The sequence below is a fragment of the Rissa tridactyla genome, chromosome 4 (assembly GCF_028500815.1).
Source record: "Rissa tridactyla isolate bRisTri1 chromosome 4, bRisTri1.patW.cur.20221130, whole genome shotgun sequence".
Lineage (NCBI taxonomy): Eukaryota > Metazoa > Chordata > Aves > Charadriiformes > Laridae > Rissa > Rissa tridactyla.
In genome coordinates, this window is record NC_071469.1 from 79,963,863 (window position 1) to 79,982,317 (window position 18,455).

Here is an 18,455-nt window from a genome sequence, read left to right on the forward strand (position 1 = left end):
TCTTTATGTTAAAAGGAAGATAATTCAGAAGCAAATGAAAGTGAATGTTTGAACAAATGTTACACTCAATAGCCTTTTACTGCCGTTGGCTTGGGGCCTTCCTGATACTGCCTGTTTCTGCATTAATACCAAGAACTATTTAAAAAAGAAAATAAACAAAAATTACCTACATCACCTGTTCATCCACACTCAAGTGGGAAAGGAATGGAGACATACATAACAAACACAAAAGAATGTTGAGCCCCTTCCTGTAGTAAATAACGGAGACTAGAAGAGTGGCAGTTGACATTATAATTTAACGCTAAAAGGACCTTCATTTTCCTAAACACAAAATAATTTTTTTTAAACAAAACCAGAACTCCAGCAGTATCGTAATATTGTCTCTTTCCTTGACACCTCTTTCTTTAGCCTGAGGCCTCATGTTATTCTACAGTCTACTAAAGCAGTTCCATCTTTAGTGATGGCTTTCCATCTTGATCTGTTACAATCAAAACGTCAGCTCAGATTCAGCACCAGAGTATCAGAGCAAAAGTACAGTCTCATACAAGCCTCAAGCAGGTTTTTTCAGATTAAAATGCCCTTCAGTATCCGCAATATTAAAGCTGCCAATAGCAAGAAACAGCTGTGAAAGCAGACTGGACTGTTGGGTTGATTGATGAGGGTGAACCAAACTGGAGTGGTCTTCGACACCATCTGGTTCTGTCTTCTTGTACCTGGTATCAGCCCATGTGCATGGAGTGTTCTGCTGCTCTCCTGTACTGTGCTCCCACTACATACGTACATTGCCCCTAGATACTGCGTGCGCCTTGTCCCATTTTCTTGTTTTCCTCCTCTTTCTGTTTTCACTCTCCCCCTTGACTTCGTGGATCTATTTAAACGACCTCCAGTCCTACTTCAGTCCCTCATCTTCCTGAGTCCATGTCTTCCCCTCACCCATTTGTTTCTTTTTACACTACTAGTTTGGACACGAGCGTATTTATAACTCTAAACTGTTATCACGTGCCGCTAGACCAGTTCAAAAGTTTCTAATTAAACACTGAGAATTGACAGCATCGGAATAGCAAATATTGAGATCCGTGTTCTTATGGATCAACACACTTTTCCCAAAAATAATGGTTGCAGCATTAGCTTCCCCGTCCCACAAAGGATGACAAACAGTACCAGGGGTTTTTGTTTGTTGGCTGTTTGGTTTGTATTGGTTTTTTGCACAAGCCTGGAGATCACGCCTCAGTTCTCATAATGCCCCAAACACTTTCATTACTGCAGCTTTACGGTTACAGCTAGGAAGAAGTTCTGCATCAGGTGATTTAATATTTTCATGACATTCTTTTTAAGAGTAAATTATGATGAGGCAGATGTACGTACCCATCATGAGTATAAAGAAAATGTCACAATTACCAGATGTCTCACCAGCTTTTGAAAAATAAATCCTAACACAAAACTTGTCATAGCTAGGAATTTAATTGATAATAATAACATTTAACGAAGGTCTCATCTTTTTGTCAGAGACACCAAAGAAGTGATGGAAGAGTGAGAGAGACAATATATACTTCTATAATCTACTTGTTAAACTAAAATTTCAGGTATAGAATTTCAGGACAAATACAGTCAGAGAGAATCCATTTTGAAATACATTATCAAGAAAACTAGTGAGCAAAAATGGGCTGAGACATGAACAAGGCTGAATGCAAACAGGGATATTTCTTTCCTCTCCATTTAAGTACTTCTCAGGTGTTAGCGGCAGTCGTTATTTGGGGTAAGCATTTTTCTGAATAAGCTAGCAAGGTTTTGGTGCATCAGTTAGCCTCACAAACTTTCAGGGAAGCCTGAAATATGTTGCTGTAGTCTCTGTTTTTGTTTTTAGTTTTTTCTGTGTCCTACAGACTTCTGACACCAATAATGGCATCAGCCATGTGATCCCGATTGCAGAGGGAGACGCTCGCATAGTGATTTGTTCCAAAACTGGAACTTCAGGATTGACAAACTAAATACGTTCATTATACTTTCCCCAGACATTCAGAACTCATCACTTTTGTTTGAGACCATCTGTGTAATTCAAAGTTAGACAAGTGCTTTATGTACCCTATTAGAATAGAATAGAAAAGACTGTTTCAGTTGGAAGGGACCTACAATGATCATCCAGTCCAACTGCCTGACCAGCTCAGGGCTGACCTGATCCACGATCAAACTTCAGGTGGTGAAGTATGAAATACATCGAGTGCACATCCTTGGATCAGCTTACTTGTCTGACAGTTTCCTGCAGCTTCTTACAGCTTCTTTATGTACTGTGGGGACTATTTTCAAGGTTATTTTTCAGAGGAAGGGTCCAGGTGTATCAGAGATTTATCATTCAGAGCAGCATTTGTCAGAGTCTCTTGTATTTAAATACATTTCCAGGACAAACAGCAGTGGACAACTTGAAGCACATACTCAATGTAGCCAAGTGCTATCTACAAATTACTAAAAATGACTGCACAAAAAAGAGGCCACGGCAGTGCTAAGAGATGCTGACATGGACTGGTATGGCCTGTAGATGCCATTCATCTTCAACTGCTGGCCTCACGTGGGGTTGACAGCTACCTGGACAGATGCACCTGAGCTGGCATCATCAGCGAGGCTCAGTGGCAGTAAGGGCTGAGAGGAGCAGCCTTTAAGCGAAAGGAGCTGGTGCTCCGGTAGGAGCGCCCTACTGCTTGCCTCTATGGGAAGAGGAAAACCTGACGCCTCCAGAGAGGGTGAAGGGGACCCTGAAGATGTCCTTCATGCCAGTGGGTTTTGACCATAGATTTTTAAATGTGCTGAGTTAATGGGGTAAACCAAAAAGGATTTAAACACCAAACTTCCTGGACTGTAGCTGACTATAGCCAGCTTAAGCGACTCCTAAAAAAAACAGTTGCAGAAGACTGAATAATGCCTCTTAGAGGGGCTACAGTATGAAATTATATGATGGTTTATGCCTGCTGCCTTAATCCATTTCCTTGACTATTGCTCATATGCTTGCTTCTCCATCAAGTTTCACTTAGTCTACTGTGCTATTATTATTATTAAAGTTTTATTATTAATTCATTATTCTTTGAAAGTGGCTGAGGTAATAAGCCTAAGCAGATAATATAGAACATGTGGGCTTCGGTGTTTCACTGAAAGCTCTAACTAGGCATGTATAACTGACCAGCGTCAGCGTATCTTGCAATTGAATTAGAATAACACAAAAAGGTAGATACCAACCTTAAGGATATGCAAGTCTAATAGCTTGATATAAATTCCTAAAGTTAAAAAAAAAGTATAGGTAGATAAATAATTTTAAATGCAAAATTCCTTACTTTGACAAGTTCTTTTTGGGCCCATATCTGAATTGGTTCCACCTGCTGGGGGGTCTGAGTTTGGATTCCATACGTGTTCAGAAAAACTTGTAGGCTACGAATGAAATAATCACAAATTTAATGACAAATTACAGAATAGTCTTAGTTTTAAAAATTATCTTGGCAGCAGATACCCAAGTAGCAATATTATATTCTACAATTCCTTAAATACCTTTTGCAAATTTAAGATGTCTACTGTTCAACACTTCCCTAATACATACGTTCTTATTAAAAGTAAATACATACCGCTGACTTTCCGCTATCAGGGCCACATGTACTACCAAATCATTTTCTAAAGGACCCTAGAAAATAATGAAAAAATATTTATTAGCACTTACTAACGAAATGTTGTGTTAGATATACCATGAATAGGGACAATGTCTGTTTAAACAATTCACGAGTATGACAGACACCGCTCTCTGCATTGCTTTTTCTTACTGTGTGAACAAATTGAAAGAACACCACAGGACTAAAACTTGTAAATCTCAAAACTTTGGGAAGACACTTCTACCAATACTACTTTGCAAGATGCATTTTGGAGAATTAATAATAAATAGGTTTCTGGTAATTATTTCCACTGTTTGTTTTGATGAGTTTTTGGTTGTTTTGTTAGATTTAAAAAAAAAAAAAAAAGTAGGAAAAATACTTTGCTTCAAACAAAAATTCAGAATTAACATAATCTATGTATTTCCTTTATGCCCGATATGACATAATGTTTTGATACACTTTTTTGTAAAGAGTGAAATAACTCAGCTATTTAGGTAACCAATAATATTCACTTTGAAATAACGAACTGATGATTTCAACCCTTTACTTTGAAATATTTTGATCAGACAGCTACTCTTTACAGTTATATGAAAGATATATTACGTTGTACAGCAGATAACAGCATTTCCTTGCGTTCTTTATAACACAGATACTTCACGTTTGAAATACATACTAGCATTTTGCATCAGGAAACCATGCAAATAGGAATGAATTGAACATGTTGCATGAAATCATTGACCCGGCTCCCTGAGTCTTGACAAGGCCATTCACCTTTCTTTTCCCTGGCAGCAGGTATTACTGCTAAAAAATGAGACGTCTGACTTATGCCTTGTTCATTTCTTCTCTGGCATTCAATGACTGTAAAATCAACAAAACTAAAAGCAGCACACATTTTCAGTCCTAAAATGCTTTTTTTCTACTTTTGTGTAGAAAATGCCAGAACGTGAACGATTGAAGTTAAATACATCTTCTATCAATTGATTATATAAAAATACAGCATTTTCTGAGAAGAGAGATGGATAGACATATTGATTTAGAACAGAAAGTTCAGAGTGAACGCTTGCTCGTTCAGGCATCTGTGAGCCTTGATATCAAGTCAGATCTTACAGATTTGCAGAAGAAATTCTTGATAACATTTTCCCAAAGTCCTTCAGCTTTACATTTTCGCTAAAAATTTTGGTGGCTTTGCGACGTGAAATAAGTTTGTGATGAAAGTATGTCCACAAAGAGACCAGATTAAGCAGTCAGAAGTTCAAGTAACATTAAAAGATCTTCCTCCTCAGAGTAAGTTTATCATGCTATCAATTCCATTTATACAAACAGTAAGAAAATTCAAACCAGTTCTCTACTGTAATCAGCGTATTGTGTTTATCAAACAAAAAGCAAAGACACCCCCTCCCCCTGAAAACGAGAGAACCTCCTCCAAGACTGTACTGATTTACAGACAGGCTGTGATCTAACATGGGGAGAAGTCTTCAAGTTAAGGCTCAGATTAGTTATTACTGTATTAATGACACCCTGAGTGGGACTATGTTCACATAGACTGTAAGTTGTACATAAATCTGTGTCCCCTGCATCTCCACTGAGGTACGTCCTTCTGCGACACCAGCACTAATTAATGCCTGTCGTACACAGAGAGCCCCAATGCCACGGCTCATTTATAGCAGCCAGGATGTGGCGGTCCGAACGCTGGCCATAATTAAGCAAATGCATCTGCAGCACAACTGGCACAGCACAAGAGCTGTGTGAAAAATAGATAGACTTTTAAAAGTATTGTGGAAAAATATAACTATAATTGCTGTACAACTACAGAATTGCTGTAACATTAAACAGAAAGTTACTTTCAGTGTCATTTAACATGTCAAGGCCTGGAGGATCATAAATAGTGCTCTAGAAAAACAGATCAAAATAACAGCTATAATACGCATGCAAAAGTATGTCACTCTCTTCAGTAATGATCATGATATATAGCATTTGCTATGTATTAAAAAAAAAATGTGGAAAAGCATTAAACTCCTAAATATTCCACTAAATAGATCTTGTCATTGTTAAAAGTTCCATTTAATGTCTTCAATTTCACATTTGTCTAATAACACAAGATAAGGTGTTGTTTGCACAACATCAATCACCATCTCCCCAAGACACTGAAACAGACCCCCCCACCCTCGGCTCCCCCTTCTGCCTCGCGTTTTCATATTAAATAGTGGCCAGAAGGATCCGTTTCAACTATATTCTGCATGCTGTGCACATGATAAATATACCCCAGTGGTTTCAGAAGACCAAGATAAAAGACAGATCAAATTAGTTGTTCTTCCTCTCCAAAAATGAGGATAAAAAAAGAAATGTAGTTTTTAACAAGGTTATTAACTGTTGGAGGCCGGATAAAGGGAAAAACCCCTGCATCCATTCCTGGCACAAGCAGAGAAAGCAGCTCAATATTGGTCTTTTGCTGCACTCTCACTGGACAGATGCTATCACTATGTGCCTGGCTGCCCACAATCCCAGGAAATCTCAGAACTCTGAAAAAAATCCATTCATTCTGAACATGTGAGAAAGTGGGCACAATATTGAAGAACACCGATTAAAATGGTACCTACTGGGCTTTCCAAGCACATGGAGTGAGATGAGGAAAACAGAACTAGGGCGCAACAGAAGAAATTGTACGTAACCCAAATAATCCACCTCGCTGCTACAGAACTACTACTGAATTGTTACAAAACACATCTGCTTCTGGAAGCATCTAAATACTGCTGAATGGTTTATGGTCACTGCTACTAACACACCAGATTTTTTACATTAAATACAATATGGACACACATGTACCTTAAATTCTAAAATAACATTTTACAATTTCAGAATTGTGTTATCTGTGGTAGACGACTGCACTAAGAGAAATAGAAGAAAGAATATGCTTTTAATTATCATTACAAAACAAATCATCCAATATGATACATCTCTCTTAAACATTACTGATGCCAAATATGGGAAACTTCTGCCAAAGTTTTAGCAAATTTAAGCAGCTAAAGACAGCCTTTGAAGGGAAAGATTAACAAGCATCAGCTCCACCAAGTTGAGAAGAGCACAACTGGTCTGTCAATTAATTCGAGCCTAGACAACTGTTGAATGATGAAAGGACATGTTTAAGCACTTGAGAATGACAAACCGTCTAGTCTGATTTGCCCAGTGACAAAGCTTGGGGTTTTGGTTTTTTTTTCATCATTTGCAGATGAAGCAAAACATCAAAACCTAGCCGTTTAAGTTCTTTTCAATTCTTTCAACACTGTTGAGCTTTTAGAGTCTCTGTTATATTGCTGAATTTTATTGGGTAATTGCATTTTACTAACTAAGTTCTTCATTGATCTGCAAAGTGGCCACTAGGGAGTAAGTTATGAGAAAATAAATTATTGTGGCATTATTTATTATCTCTTTTGGGAAGCTCTCAGGGCAGAGGCTATTTCTCTCTGATCATCTGGAAATTCCCTATCATATAATGGGTACCTCAAAAAATAGTAAAAATGCTTTTCTACTAGAACATTTCCTGCTGAGTCACGCAGTGTCTTTAGAAGAAACTATCATCTTCTTCAAAGTGTTCATCTGTGGCATATTAAAAGTTACTGGTTTCAAGAATCAAAGAATAAAGAATTTTGATGGGCTGCATGCAACGCTGACTCAATAGAGGCTTCTTCTAATGGCACTCCTAAAAAGGCACATGCTCTCGGCAGCTCACAATTTCTGTAGCATTCATAATCCCATGATGTAAGAACAAAGAAAGGAACCGGGAAGAAGTGAAGTCACTGAGGTTTCATTATCTCCTACGAACAGGGCAGAAGTGTTGCACTGTGAACAATGAAAGTCTCCTTATGAATGAGACAATACCCAGGCGCTTGGATTACCTCAGTTACAAGAAATAGTAAGAAACAGAGGTTTTAAGCACCACTTGAATAGAACAAGAAAAACCTTGTTCACTTCTGATCTTGGAATAAATCTTAAAATAAGTACTTTGTATTTTATGCTTCAATAACAAATTCACAAGGAACTTTCCAAATACGTATTCCTTATACCAAGAAATAAAAAGGCTGAAAAACATCTCTTGGCTACTCATTTCCACACATACAGTTCTTCCCTCTCTAATAAAAGAAGTCCCCTACATACAGGCCATGCTTCTGTCTTGTTATCCTGTCTACTGCAGATTTGAATGACGACGTTTCACGCATTGCCCACCCCTGGGCTCTCATTCCTGCTGTGTGTTTAAGCCAAATACAGGAGCACGTGGATATACCGTGCACACCAAAACAGAACCTGATCCTTGTAGCTCTTAGGAGCTTTAAATGCAAAACATATTAATACACTGAAGTGGTAATTAATTTGAAGGAATAAAATACGGCAGGCTCATTCTTGCCTTCCTGACATACCTTAACACTCAAAGAAACACACCTGTCTATTAGCAGCTATTTCAACTCACATTTTCTGTATCATTTCGATTGCACCACTTAATTTGAAGGCAAACGTGCACCGTGGCCCCAAAACTGCAGATGTTATAATCATCCTCTTGAAAGCAATCTTCTATCAGCTAAGAAAATGTACGTACATTTAATAATTTCCTAACACTTTAACTGTAATATTAAGAGGCTGTATATAACACGTAGATGACAATTTCTCAGTAAAAATATTTTAATACTAAGCTTATGCTTACCTGATTCGAAAATCTCATGCTAACGTTCCGCTGATCTTGTGGAGGTACATAACGCCCAATAGGGTCCAGATCTTTAGGACTTACTAATTTGTCAGCTGAAAGTAAACAATAATAAAAATACAAAGTTACTTCAGTAATTTCTGCAGCTTTTGTGAAGGAAGCATGCAAACCTATTTTATGTAGTCAGTTCTGCAATAATCTGATTTAGATCAATGATTTACAGATCAAAATGACAAAACCATAACAACTTTAATGACTCAAGCATCGTTCTTGCTATAGCTAATTATAATACTTTAGTATATAAAAACAATCCTTTATTTTTTCACAGAGATTTGTTAAAAGAATATATGCAGACAACAGACTTCACAAGTCATATAAAAAGCCCTCAATCCACAATCATGGAATTATTCTAGAGCTTTAACCAGAAACTCGGTGGTTACCGTCAAAAATTGTTTAGCTTTGAAGAAAAGCAGACAGCCTCTATCTCGAGGTAATCACACCACTATAATGCTGAAAGGGGCAAGGGATATCAAAGATAACTCTCAATACAATAGCTCAAGAAGAATTGTTAAAAACCTCAATTAAATATATTTGAAACCTAGCAATTTCTACATGGACTTCTTTACATGAAAAAAAAAACCAAAACAACCCAACCCAAACCTAAAATTCCATTATTTTAACCTTCTCCCCTGAAAAAAAATATACTAAGTACTCCAATAAAAGTATACTATTAAGAAGTTTCAAAAAATGCCTTGAATAGAGGTTCACAATCTACTGTGAGCTGTTATGCCCTTCAAATAAGCATTGTCCTATCAAAATCTCATTCTGACATGAAACCACATCCAATCAAACCCCGCCTGGACGCGATCCTGTGCAACCTGCTCTGGGTGACCCTGCTCTGGCAGGGGGTTGGACTAGATGATCTCCAGAGGTCCCTGCCAACCCTGACCATTCTGTGATTCTGTGAATCACTATTTAATTTCTGCTACATCACTATTTAATTTCTGCTACAGAGAATGTCACAGTGCATCTTCATTTCTCTTATATATGTCAACAATTTTGCACATATCCTTTAAAAGCTCTGCACTAAGAAGTCAGCTATGAATCTAAAAGAGAAATAACTCATGACTCCATTAGCTTTAATTCAACTACAACAGAAAACCAACGCTGTCTTGATAAGAAAAATATTTCTGAATTTCAGCATGTAGTACATTAAGACAGCAGTTCATAAACTCAAAACATGTCCTGGCTCAAGCTTAACCAGAAAGAAGAGAGAGCAGAATGGACGGTGCAGTGGAAAGACAGTGCCTGGGTGGCCAGCGAAGGACACCGTCCGGGCAGTTCTGGAGCTGCTGGTGCCGGGAGTGATGCCAGTGGCTCGCAGCTACAAGTTACTGCGGCCACCTCCTGTCTCCAGGCTTCTGCTGGACTCCGGCCAGGGAAGGACCCTGTCCCTCTGCTCTGCACTACTGACCCGCTGAGTCATGGTGCACGTACAGGTGGTTATGTTAAAAAAAGAAAAAAAAAACAAAACAAAACAAAAAGAGAAGCTAGATTGTGAAAAATTACCATGGAAAATTTATAAATATGCCAACACATGAGTTAGCAAAATACATTTTAAGGAAAACAGTCATCTAAGCTCCAGTCCACACAGTCAGACTTCTCATGCTGGCTAAAGGCATGGAAGTCACTTAAATCATTTGTAGTCATGCTGATGCTATCAAACAGATTACAAGATCAATGGACTCTGCCTCATAGTTCTTAAAAGCAAGAGCGGTTTCTAGAATACGTGTTCTATTGCCACTGTTTTTTACATGGATTTCCATTGCTCAGTGATTAAAATATATAGTCAGAATAATTTCATATTTAAACCAACTATACCAATAGACTAACATATAATTTAAGCTAACTTTCAATATTTACAGTTTTATTTAAAAGAGGAATGTCAGTGAATATGCATCACTATTATCACAAATACAAGCATATTGGGATGCAAGTGCAGAGTTTTGTTTGTTAACTCATTATTTGCATCAGCAACAGCTGACAACATTTAATCCATTTGATCTTTACTGTAAAAAATATTGCTAAAAACTCTTTACTTTGTTCTAGACAGCACTGAGTCCACAGAAGGAGATATAAAAATTACAAGGAAGAGGACAGGAAAGCTAAGAGCACTACTAAATGAAAGCCTAAACCGAGTGAATTGTCAGTTGCATAAAACAGCTGAACACCTGGCATTCCTTTCCTGTGCGCTAAAACGGGACCCGACATATCATAAAGGCTTTACAAACCGCCTCAACCAGGGCAAGAAAGAAATTCTATGAAAAATTGAATCACTGCAAAATGCATGATTTTTTTCTTCATAAACAATTTTTTCAGTTGCGTGGGTATGTAGCGACTCCCAACAGCCGCAGGCAGACGCTTTCATTGTCTCTGTTGTTCAGAGCCTTTATCAGTAGGATCAAAATTTTGATTTCGCTACTTCTATCTGGCCCTCTGTGGGAGGCAGCGAGATGGGTAAGAATTGACTCAGTTTCATCCTGCTGCATTTAGAAAAGTTTGGATCTCAGCAGGCAGACACCAGGCCCACAGACAGAGGCAGGATCTGGAAGAGGTTGTATTGTAAGCTCGCCTAGGCTGAGCAAACACAAATTAATTGCTACCCTTGAGGCAACACAATAATTTCTGGAATGGATGATGAAATGGGAAATGAGTACTTTCACAGAAATGGAAGTGTTTGGAGCCCCATCCCTGGAGGTGTCCAAGCCCCATATGGGGCTTTGAGCAACCTGGTCCAGCGGGAGGTGTCCCTACCCAGGGCAGGGGGGTGGAACGAGATGATCTTTAAGGTCCCCTCCGACCCAAACTGTTCTACGATTCTATAAATCAGGCTTCCACTTAATTAGCAACCACCAACAAGCAAAGTAACACACACACAAAGACTTTCACCAAGGACAAGACTGTTATTCAGGTAGGTTTTCACCCAGAAAGGAACAAAATTAAATGCACTAATTATAAATTAGTATGACTAAATGGAGTTCCTGATACAACAATCACTGGTGAATAGATTTAGCTTTGTGATTAAATTTCCAGACCGTATTTGCAAAGACTATGAGAGAAAAGGAAAAAAAAATATTTTGAAAATAAGCAGAGAGGAATGAAAAGTAGTGAATACAGTGGACAGAAATTTTTAAAACAAAAGAGGAAACAGTTACTAATGAGAACGTTTCAAAAAGAGATTTAGCACAATTATTAAAAGAAATAGTGTGTAAGAATGTTCAGCAAAGGAAAGAACTGAAACAAAACAAAGGAAAGTTATGGTACTCAAACAGCATTTAGCAAACAAGCAATACAATTTCTTTAACCAGCATTCTGCAGGTAGAGAAATACACAAACATTAGTACAAGCTGAATACTAGCAGAATTACTACAGTACTCCTGCACGCATGTTTGAGGATTACTTGGCTAATACTAAGAGGTTAAATGAAAATTTTTTCATTAAAGGTGAGCTTGCCTGCATATACTTTCCAGTATTGGCTAAGAAAGGAATTATGGAAGGACGAGAGTGAAAGTGAAGAACAGGTGCAGCACCAGACGGGCTCTGTTCTTCCATACCTAAAGAGACATCCACTGTCCTTGCCAAGTCTTGAATTTTTAAACTCCCCTTCAATGTTTCTCATTTTTACTACCAACAGCCTGTTTCCCTTTACAGTGTTCACAGAAAAAAAAGTTTTTAGAACTCAATCTACTGACTACTAGGTAAATGCTGAGCATGTTACAATAAAGTAATATATCTTTCTCCTAAAAGAAACATTAAGAAAAAAAAAATCTTAACTGCAAAGACTTTTCTGGCTTAACAACTGTTTTTGCATTAGCCTTTGAATCGTCTCAAATGAGACCAGGAATTCATTCGTGACTGAAATTCACCATAACAACCTTCAATGGCCAAACTTTGAAAGGCACTTTCAAATGTTCATCTAGTGCCTCCTATTTTAAAGGGTAAAAATAACACGGACTGAAGAAAATATTAACTTTATCTGAGACTGCAACTATTCAAAGTTTAAACTTGTCTTGCTTAAAACAGTAAATAATTTGAATTAAATGCTATAGATCACTTACGAACGTCACTGTACAGGTGCAGCTGACACAGTTAATCCAGAAATCATCATGTTAATACATTTTGTCATGAATGAAAGGAATTAAGTCAGAAAACCAGAAAAAGAAACCTATCATGTTTAGAAGATTTTCAGTATTCTATAAAATATTCCAGTAAACTTCATAGTATGTTGCATGCAGCATAAAATTTTAACATATAGAATGAAAAGCAATTTTTGCCTGTCACATATGTACCGAAGCAGAGGACACATGTGCCACCCATAGTCTGTTCAAAACTCAAGCAAATGTGTTTGTTCAGATTCAAGAAAAGCATTAACAAGACAAAATCCTTCACTTTGGACAAGTCAAAACCTGCTAGAATTTCCTCAGCCTCTTACCCAGGAGTTTTGCAATGATGTAGACTGCCTGTCCCCACAGGAAAAACTTTCCATCGCGTCCACTGTTACTGGGAAACCGTTTCTGACTGCCAGGGTTCTTCTTTTCCAGGTCAACAAAATCCGCTGGCACATAGTAATACTTGGGTACAACAGGACACCCTACAGAGTTTTAAAACAAGTACAGTAAGTAAATAAATTCCAATTCCCTTATTATTTGATTGTAGTCCCCTAATAAAGCTGAAGTGGATTCAAAACAGAAAATTATACCCTACCAACAATTTAATTGAACAGAAAGGCTGTTGTCATTCATTGCTATCTCTCAAAACCACACTGTAGGAAACCCCGGGCAATATTAAACTACTTTATTCTTCACCAAACATTTCCACAGGATTTCTTCCCAGAACGCATACATGGTCTGTGCGCACCTTACTGTGCAAAAAGAAAAGTAGAATATTTCTCACTTAAAGCAAAATGCAGTACAGATAACAAACCATAATCAAATGAATGACAGCTGCATCAGAGTGAAACACATGGGGGCGTTTCCCTGCATTTAACACCAGCTCAGTATCAGACAACTTTTTCTTAGCCAAAAGTAGTCAAACATTTAATTAAATGAAAAAGATAATTTTTTGCACGTATGCAAAAACAAGTTAAAACAGACATTTTAATTTTGAAACATCATGAAACAAAATGGCATGTCGTCTTCATTGGAATATAGCACATCTATCTAGAATTACGCCACAGGTATAATGATCATTGTAGATTAATAACCTTTATTTCAACGCTTTTTAAGTGGACAAGAGTCAGGAATTTAGAAAAAGAATTACAAATGATTGACCTAATTATAGGCAATACAAAAGCAAATTAGTATGCTTTCTGCAAAATTAGATTTCACCTTAGTATTGCTTTAATTTTGAATTTATTTGGATAAAGAACAGGTGATGAACAGAATAAAGTTGCAGTGACTGAGTGAGACTCAAAAAAATTACTGGCAAGAAGCTGAGAAAAATTGAAAAGTGAAAGTTATTAGAGACAGAATATTCAAATGAGTAAGGTATCAAAACACACCCAGAAATTTTAAGACGAGGCATTCATGATGACATTCAGCAAGAGGAACCACAAGATTAGTTTAGTGTCCATGGAACTTCACATAGTCATTAATAATCAGAAAAAAAGCTCTGATCAGCAAGGTCAGAAAATTTGATACGTATTGAAAATTTGCTAAGGAATTGTCTGTATTTCTTACAGAAACTAGTTCACTTCAACAAGTATTCTAAGTTCAAGGAACAAGCCAGACTAAAATACTCTGCATCTACTTGTGTAACTACCGCAGATGTCAAGAACAGGTGACTAAAGATGCTGCATTTTAAAATCGAATTGTCAGTACATCGAAGCTTGTTCTGTTCTCAGGACTTTTTTTTCCTCCTACTCAAACTTATGGTCTTTTTTTTTTTCTTTTAACTGAATTTTGGATGGATGTGCCTGTAGGCCATCAATAGTCTTGTCTGCAGTTCCACTAAAATTCTGGAGTGCACAATTTAAGTAAGAGAACATTTATATTAAAATTAACATATTGCCATTTTCACTGCTGTAAGCTAAAAGCAATCTCTCATATATATATATGTGTGTATATATATATACATGCCAAATTATTTTTTAAAATATTGCAAAGTTAAGTGACAGTGAATGACCCAATTAATTCCCTACTGTATCCAGGTGGAACATCGGAAGAATCTGAGTGTTGGTCGTTAACATCTTCCTGCAAAGTCACAGTGAACTTTGTAAATAACGAAGCACAGGCAAAGGAGGGGAGGAACGACTGGGTACAGTGTAAATCTTACATTTGTATGAGTAGCATTTTTCCAGCTAACATTACTTTTATTATCACACTTTATGATGCAATGTATCTACAAGCAAGAGATTATTTTAGTATTAGCATTTTGCCATCAGGAAACATGGCAATATTATGACTTCTCCTTTGCTCTGACTGCCATATCCATTAATAGGAATCTCAGTATTTTAAAAAATTCAGGTCAATAAAAAGATACCGCGTTTTAGAAGAATGATTATCAGATAATACCTTCAGATGTACGTTGAAGCAAAGGATCCAGGAGATCTTGATATTCCTTTACTTGTGCAGGATTTCCTCTAAAAACTCCTAAAAATAACCAAACAGTAATTGATTTAATGGAAGAAATAACTTTTCCGGGAGCTTAATGTTCATAAAAGAAGAAGAAAAAAAAAAAATCTAGTGTTTATTTTTCAATGGGGTAGTGCCTACACACTAAATAGTTCATGAAAAGTAAAAGACTAAACTGTAGATCCTCATTTACTGCTACAGGTAAATCTCCCAGGGATCATGAACCAGCCACTGAAATCCACGGCAAGTTACACGGGATAGTAAAGCTGCGAACTCAGAGAGGCTCAGGAACTGGAGACGGACAACCAGCACACCCAGCTGTAAATAACTTCCCAAATTAAGAGCAGAATGAAGAAGCAGAGGTTGTGTGCCAGTCTGGAGACAAACAAGCAGGTTCTAAATCTTTAGGACAGAGCAGCAAGCTATCTAGAAGTGTTGCCTAGAGACCCCAATAAATACATACAAAAGGAATTTGAAGTAGTAAATTGAAAAATTCCCCTCCTAAGATTTTTAGATGGAATGTTTACATTGATAAGTTACATATGTATTATATCTTCATATTATAGAGAATTCAGACCTGCTGACATTTCTTGCGATATTAAACAGAACGGTCAACTCTTTATGATGCTGCTTTTGGGGAGAAATTGTTAATTTGGGAGTACCAGTACCTTAAATGTTTTTTTCTAGCAGAACTTAGTCATCCCAAATGAATCTGATGAATACTAATATGACCAGTGTTCATTTCATCAAAAGTTCTCCCATAAAAAGACACATCAAAAATACCAAAAGCATTTCTGTTCATCAAGGAAAACATGGATGAACTTGACAAGTTACACTGACTTTTTAAAATAGAACATTTTTTAACATTTAAAGGGGAACAAGGGGGATGAAAACTTTTCATTGTACATCTTTCACTCATTTCTGTCCCTGGTTTTCCTTTTCAATTACCATATTCTTCCATATTATGAAAAATAGCTGTTATGTTTCCCTCCTTATCCTAGAAAATTACCATAATCCCTCACATTCGAACAGAAATGTAAAAAAGCTTTCAAAAATGCTATTCAAATTTATCTTATACAAAAAATAGTCATATTGATTTATTTTAGTTCAATCCTTTCCTACAGCTATAGATGCTTATCTACTACCCAGAGTCCTAAACAATTTCCTTTTGAGAAAAATCCTAAAAGGAAATGAGTACTAAAGCAGCCTTTTTGTATTCTTAAGAAGGGTGAATTCTGAAAGGCAAAAATAAAACAAAAGAAAACCATAAACTCATCCACTGAGAACAAATATACCAAACCAGCTATATTAGAAAAAGTTTAGATATGTTTTTTGTTAGGCAATATACGTATATAAAAAAAAGTCACAAAAACTTATCTTTTATGTTATTTTAAGGATATCCAACAAATTATTCTACTGAAAAGCCAGAATGCAGTAGAAAGCTGGAGTCTGACTACTGTATAGAGATGTCTTTCTTTCCATGGCTCTCCAGTGCTGTACCCAAACCCAAAGCTTGACAAGTATTGTTCATTCCATTTTCATTCCAAGTATATATACAGGAATGAAATCACTTGCCAAGAGAAACAAATGCAATGACAGTTTGCACACAAAAAAGGGTGTATGTAAGTGACACAAAACACTTGAGTACAGTCGTGACATAGAGCAATGTGATACTCCGACTATTTGTAATTTAGTCTTATTGGCAGATGCTGTAGAGGATAAAATGATGCATTTATGTGATCATACAATTGCTTTTATATTAAGAATCATCTAGTGAAGATAAGAGTTGGGTAATAATGATCATCGTCCATGAGAAATAAAACAGTGTTCTTAATACTGCTAGAAAATGCACAACTAATTCAGTAGTACCTACTTGCCAGAACCATTTTAACTTTCCATATCTTAAAAATCCTAAAAAGCTGTTATTGACAAAACAGAAAAGTTGATGAGCTAATTAGTTTCTTATAAATGAAAATATAAATGAATATATAATAAATATATAGTTCTGCTAATCTTTCAAAAAGGAAACAATGCAAGAAATTTTGCTGATGCGAACAAAACTGGTGGGTTATGGACTATGATGTCCCCGCCATGGCAGGGGGTCAGAACAGGGTGATCTTTGCAGGCCCCTTCCAACCTGAACCATGCCATGATTCTATGATTTACAGGACTCTCTCCCTCCATATTTAACAGGGCACTGTCCCGCTGTTATACAGGTAACAAAATTCAGCTACCAGGAGTTACCTAGATATTCAGCAGCTTAATATACGTTGCTGAAAAGGTTTTCCTTTGTGCTCTGCAAGCGTGTTGGATGGGCAAAGGGGCTTTCAGCTGACCCAGTATTCACAATGTAGCAGCTTGAGGGTTGGGTTTTTTTCCCCAATGTTTTCATTATAAAGACAGTCAACTGTAATGTACTCCTCCTCCTATTTCATGGTCTTTTTGCAGTTTAAGTCACTCTGTCTAAGTCTAATTTTGCATTAAGGAAGCTTGTGGATTTGGAGCTATGTGCACAAAATCTACTAATAGAATTGTTCTATTTGATGAAATTGTGGTATGGAAAAAAAGACAAGGACAGTATGTACAAAGCATGCATCTTGTACTTTTTCTTCGTAATACAAGAAGATTAAAAAGCTTTCTTTATTCTTCTCCTAACTTCAGTTAAAGAGCATTATCTTTCTTGTTCTTTCCAAAACTGCAGCATTAAAATGTCACTGCCTTTCTCCTCAATTTTGGGCATCACCCTTTGAAAAACATCAAGCATTCCTTTAGAAAAATCAATTGTGAAACCTTATTACAGCTTCAAACAAAATATTTTAATCTGTGGGTGGCCACAGAGGAGTCTAAGCAGATAGCAGATTTCTATGCACCTCACCATCTTTATTTGAAAATCTATTAAACTATTCCACACGCTAAAGGGAAAAAAAACCCAGATGGCCAGATTTTCATCCATTTACAAATCTTTTTCATGGCTGTAACTCTTACTCATTTTCTTATTCAGACTTCTGTTCTATGTGAGTTTTAGCTTCCATCCTGAAATCATCCCGTTAACTTTTTTGGTATGTCTCCTATCACGGAATGGGAGGGCTGGAAGGGACCTCTGGAGATCATCTAGTCCAACCCCCTGCCAGAGCAGGATCACTTAAAGCAAAGTGCACAAGAACGTGTCCAGGCGGGTTTGGAATGCCTCCAGAGACGGAGACTCCACCACCTCTCTGGGCAGCCTGTGCCAGTGCTCTGCCACCCTCACAGTGAAGACCCACCCTTTAAGTATTTAAAAGCATTGATAAGATCCCCCCTCAGTCGTCTTTTTTCCAGACTAAAAAGACCCAAATCCCTCAGTCTTTCTTCATAAGAGAGGTGCTCCAGTCCCCTCATCATCTTGGTAGCCCTTTGCTGTACCCTCTTCTGGCAGTTCCCTGTCCTTCTTGAACTGGGGAGCCCAGAACTGGACACAGTACTCCAGATGCGGCCTCACCAAGGCATAGTAGAGGGGGAGGATGA

General features: G+C 37.2%; 1 protein-coding gene across 6 annotated transcripts in view; it reads right to left on the reverse strand.

Annotated features, from left to right (window-relative positions):
* Window positions 1–18,455, reverse strand: part of PHKB (phosphorylase kinase regulatory subunit beta) — an 83,093-nt gene that overhangs the window by 25,953 nt on the left and 38,685 nt on the right. For all 6 annotated transcript variants that reach the window (XM_054199151.1, XM_054199149.1, XM_054199148.1 and 3 more), the window contains 5 exons: window positions 14,892–14,969; window positions 12,812–12,970; window positions 8,320–8,414; window positions 3,606–3,661; window positions 3,321–3,414 (listed from right to left, as the gene is read on the reverse strand). In XM_054199151.1, the coding sequence (XP_054055126.1) occupies window positions 3,321–3,414; window positions 3,606–3,661; window positions 8,320–8,414; window positions 12,812–12,970; window positions 14,892–14,969 (482 nt within the window). The remainder of the gene's footprint in view (window positions 1–3,320; window positions 3,415–3,605; window positions 3,662–8,319; window positions 8,415–12,811; window positions 12,971–14,891; window positions 14,970–18,455) is intronic.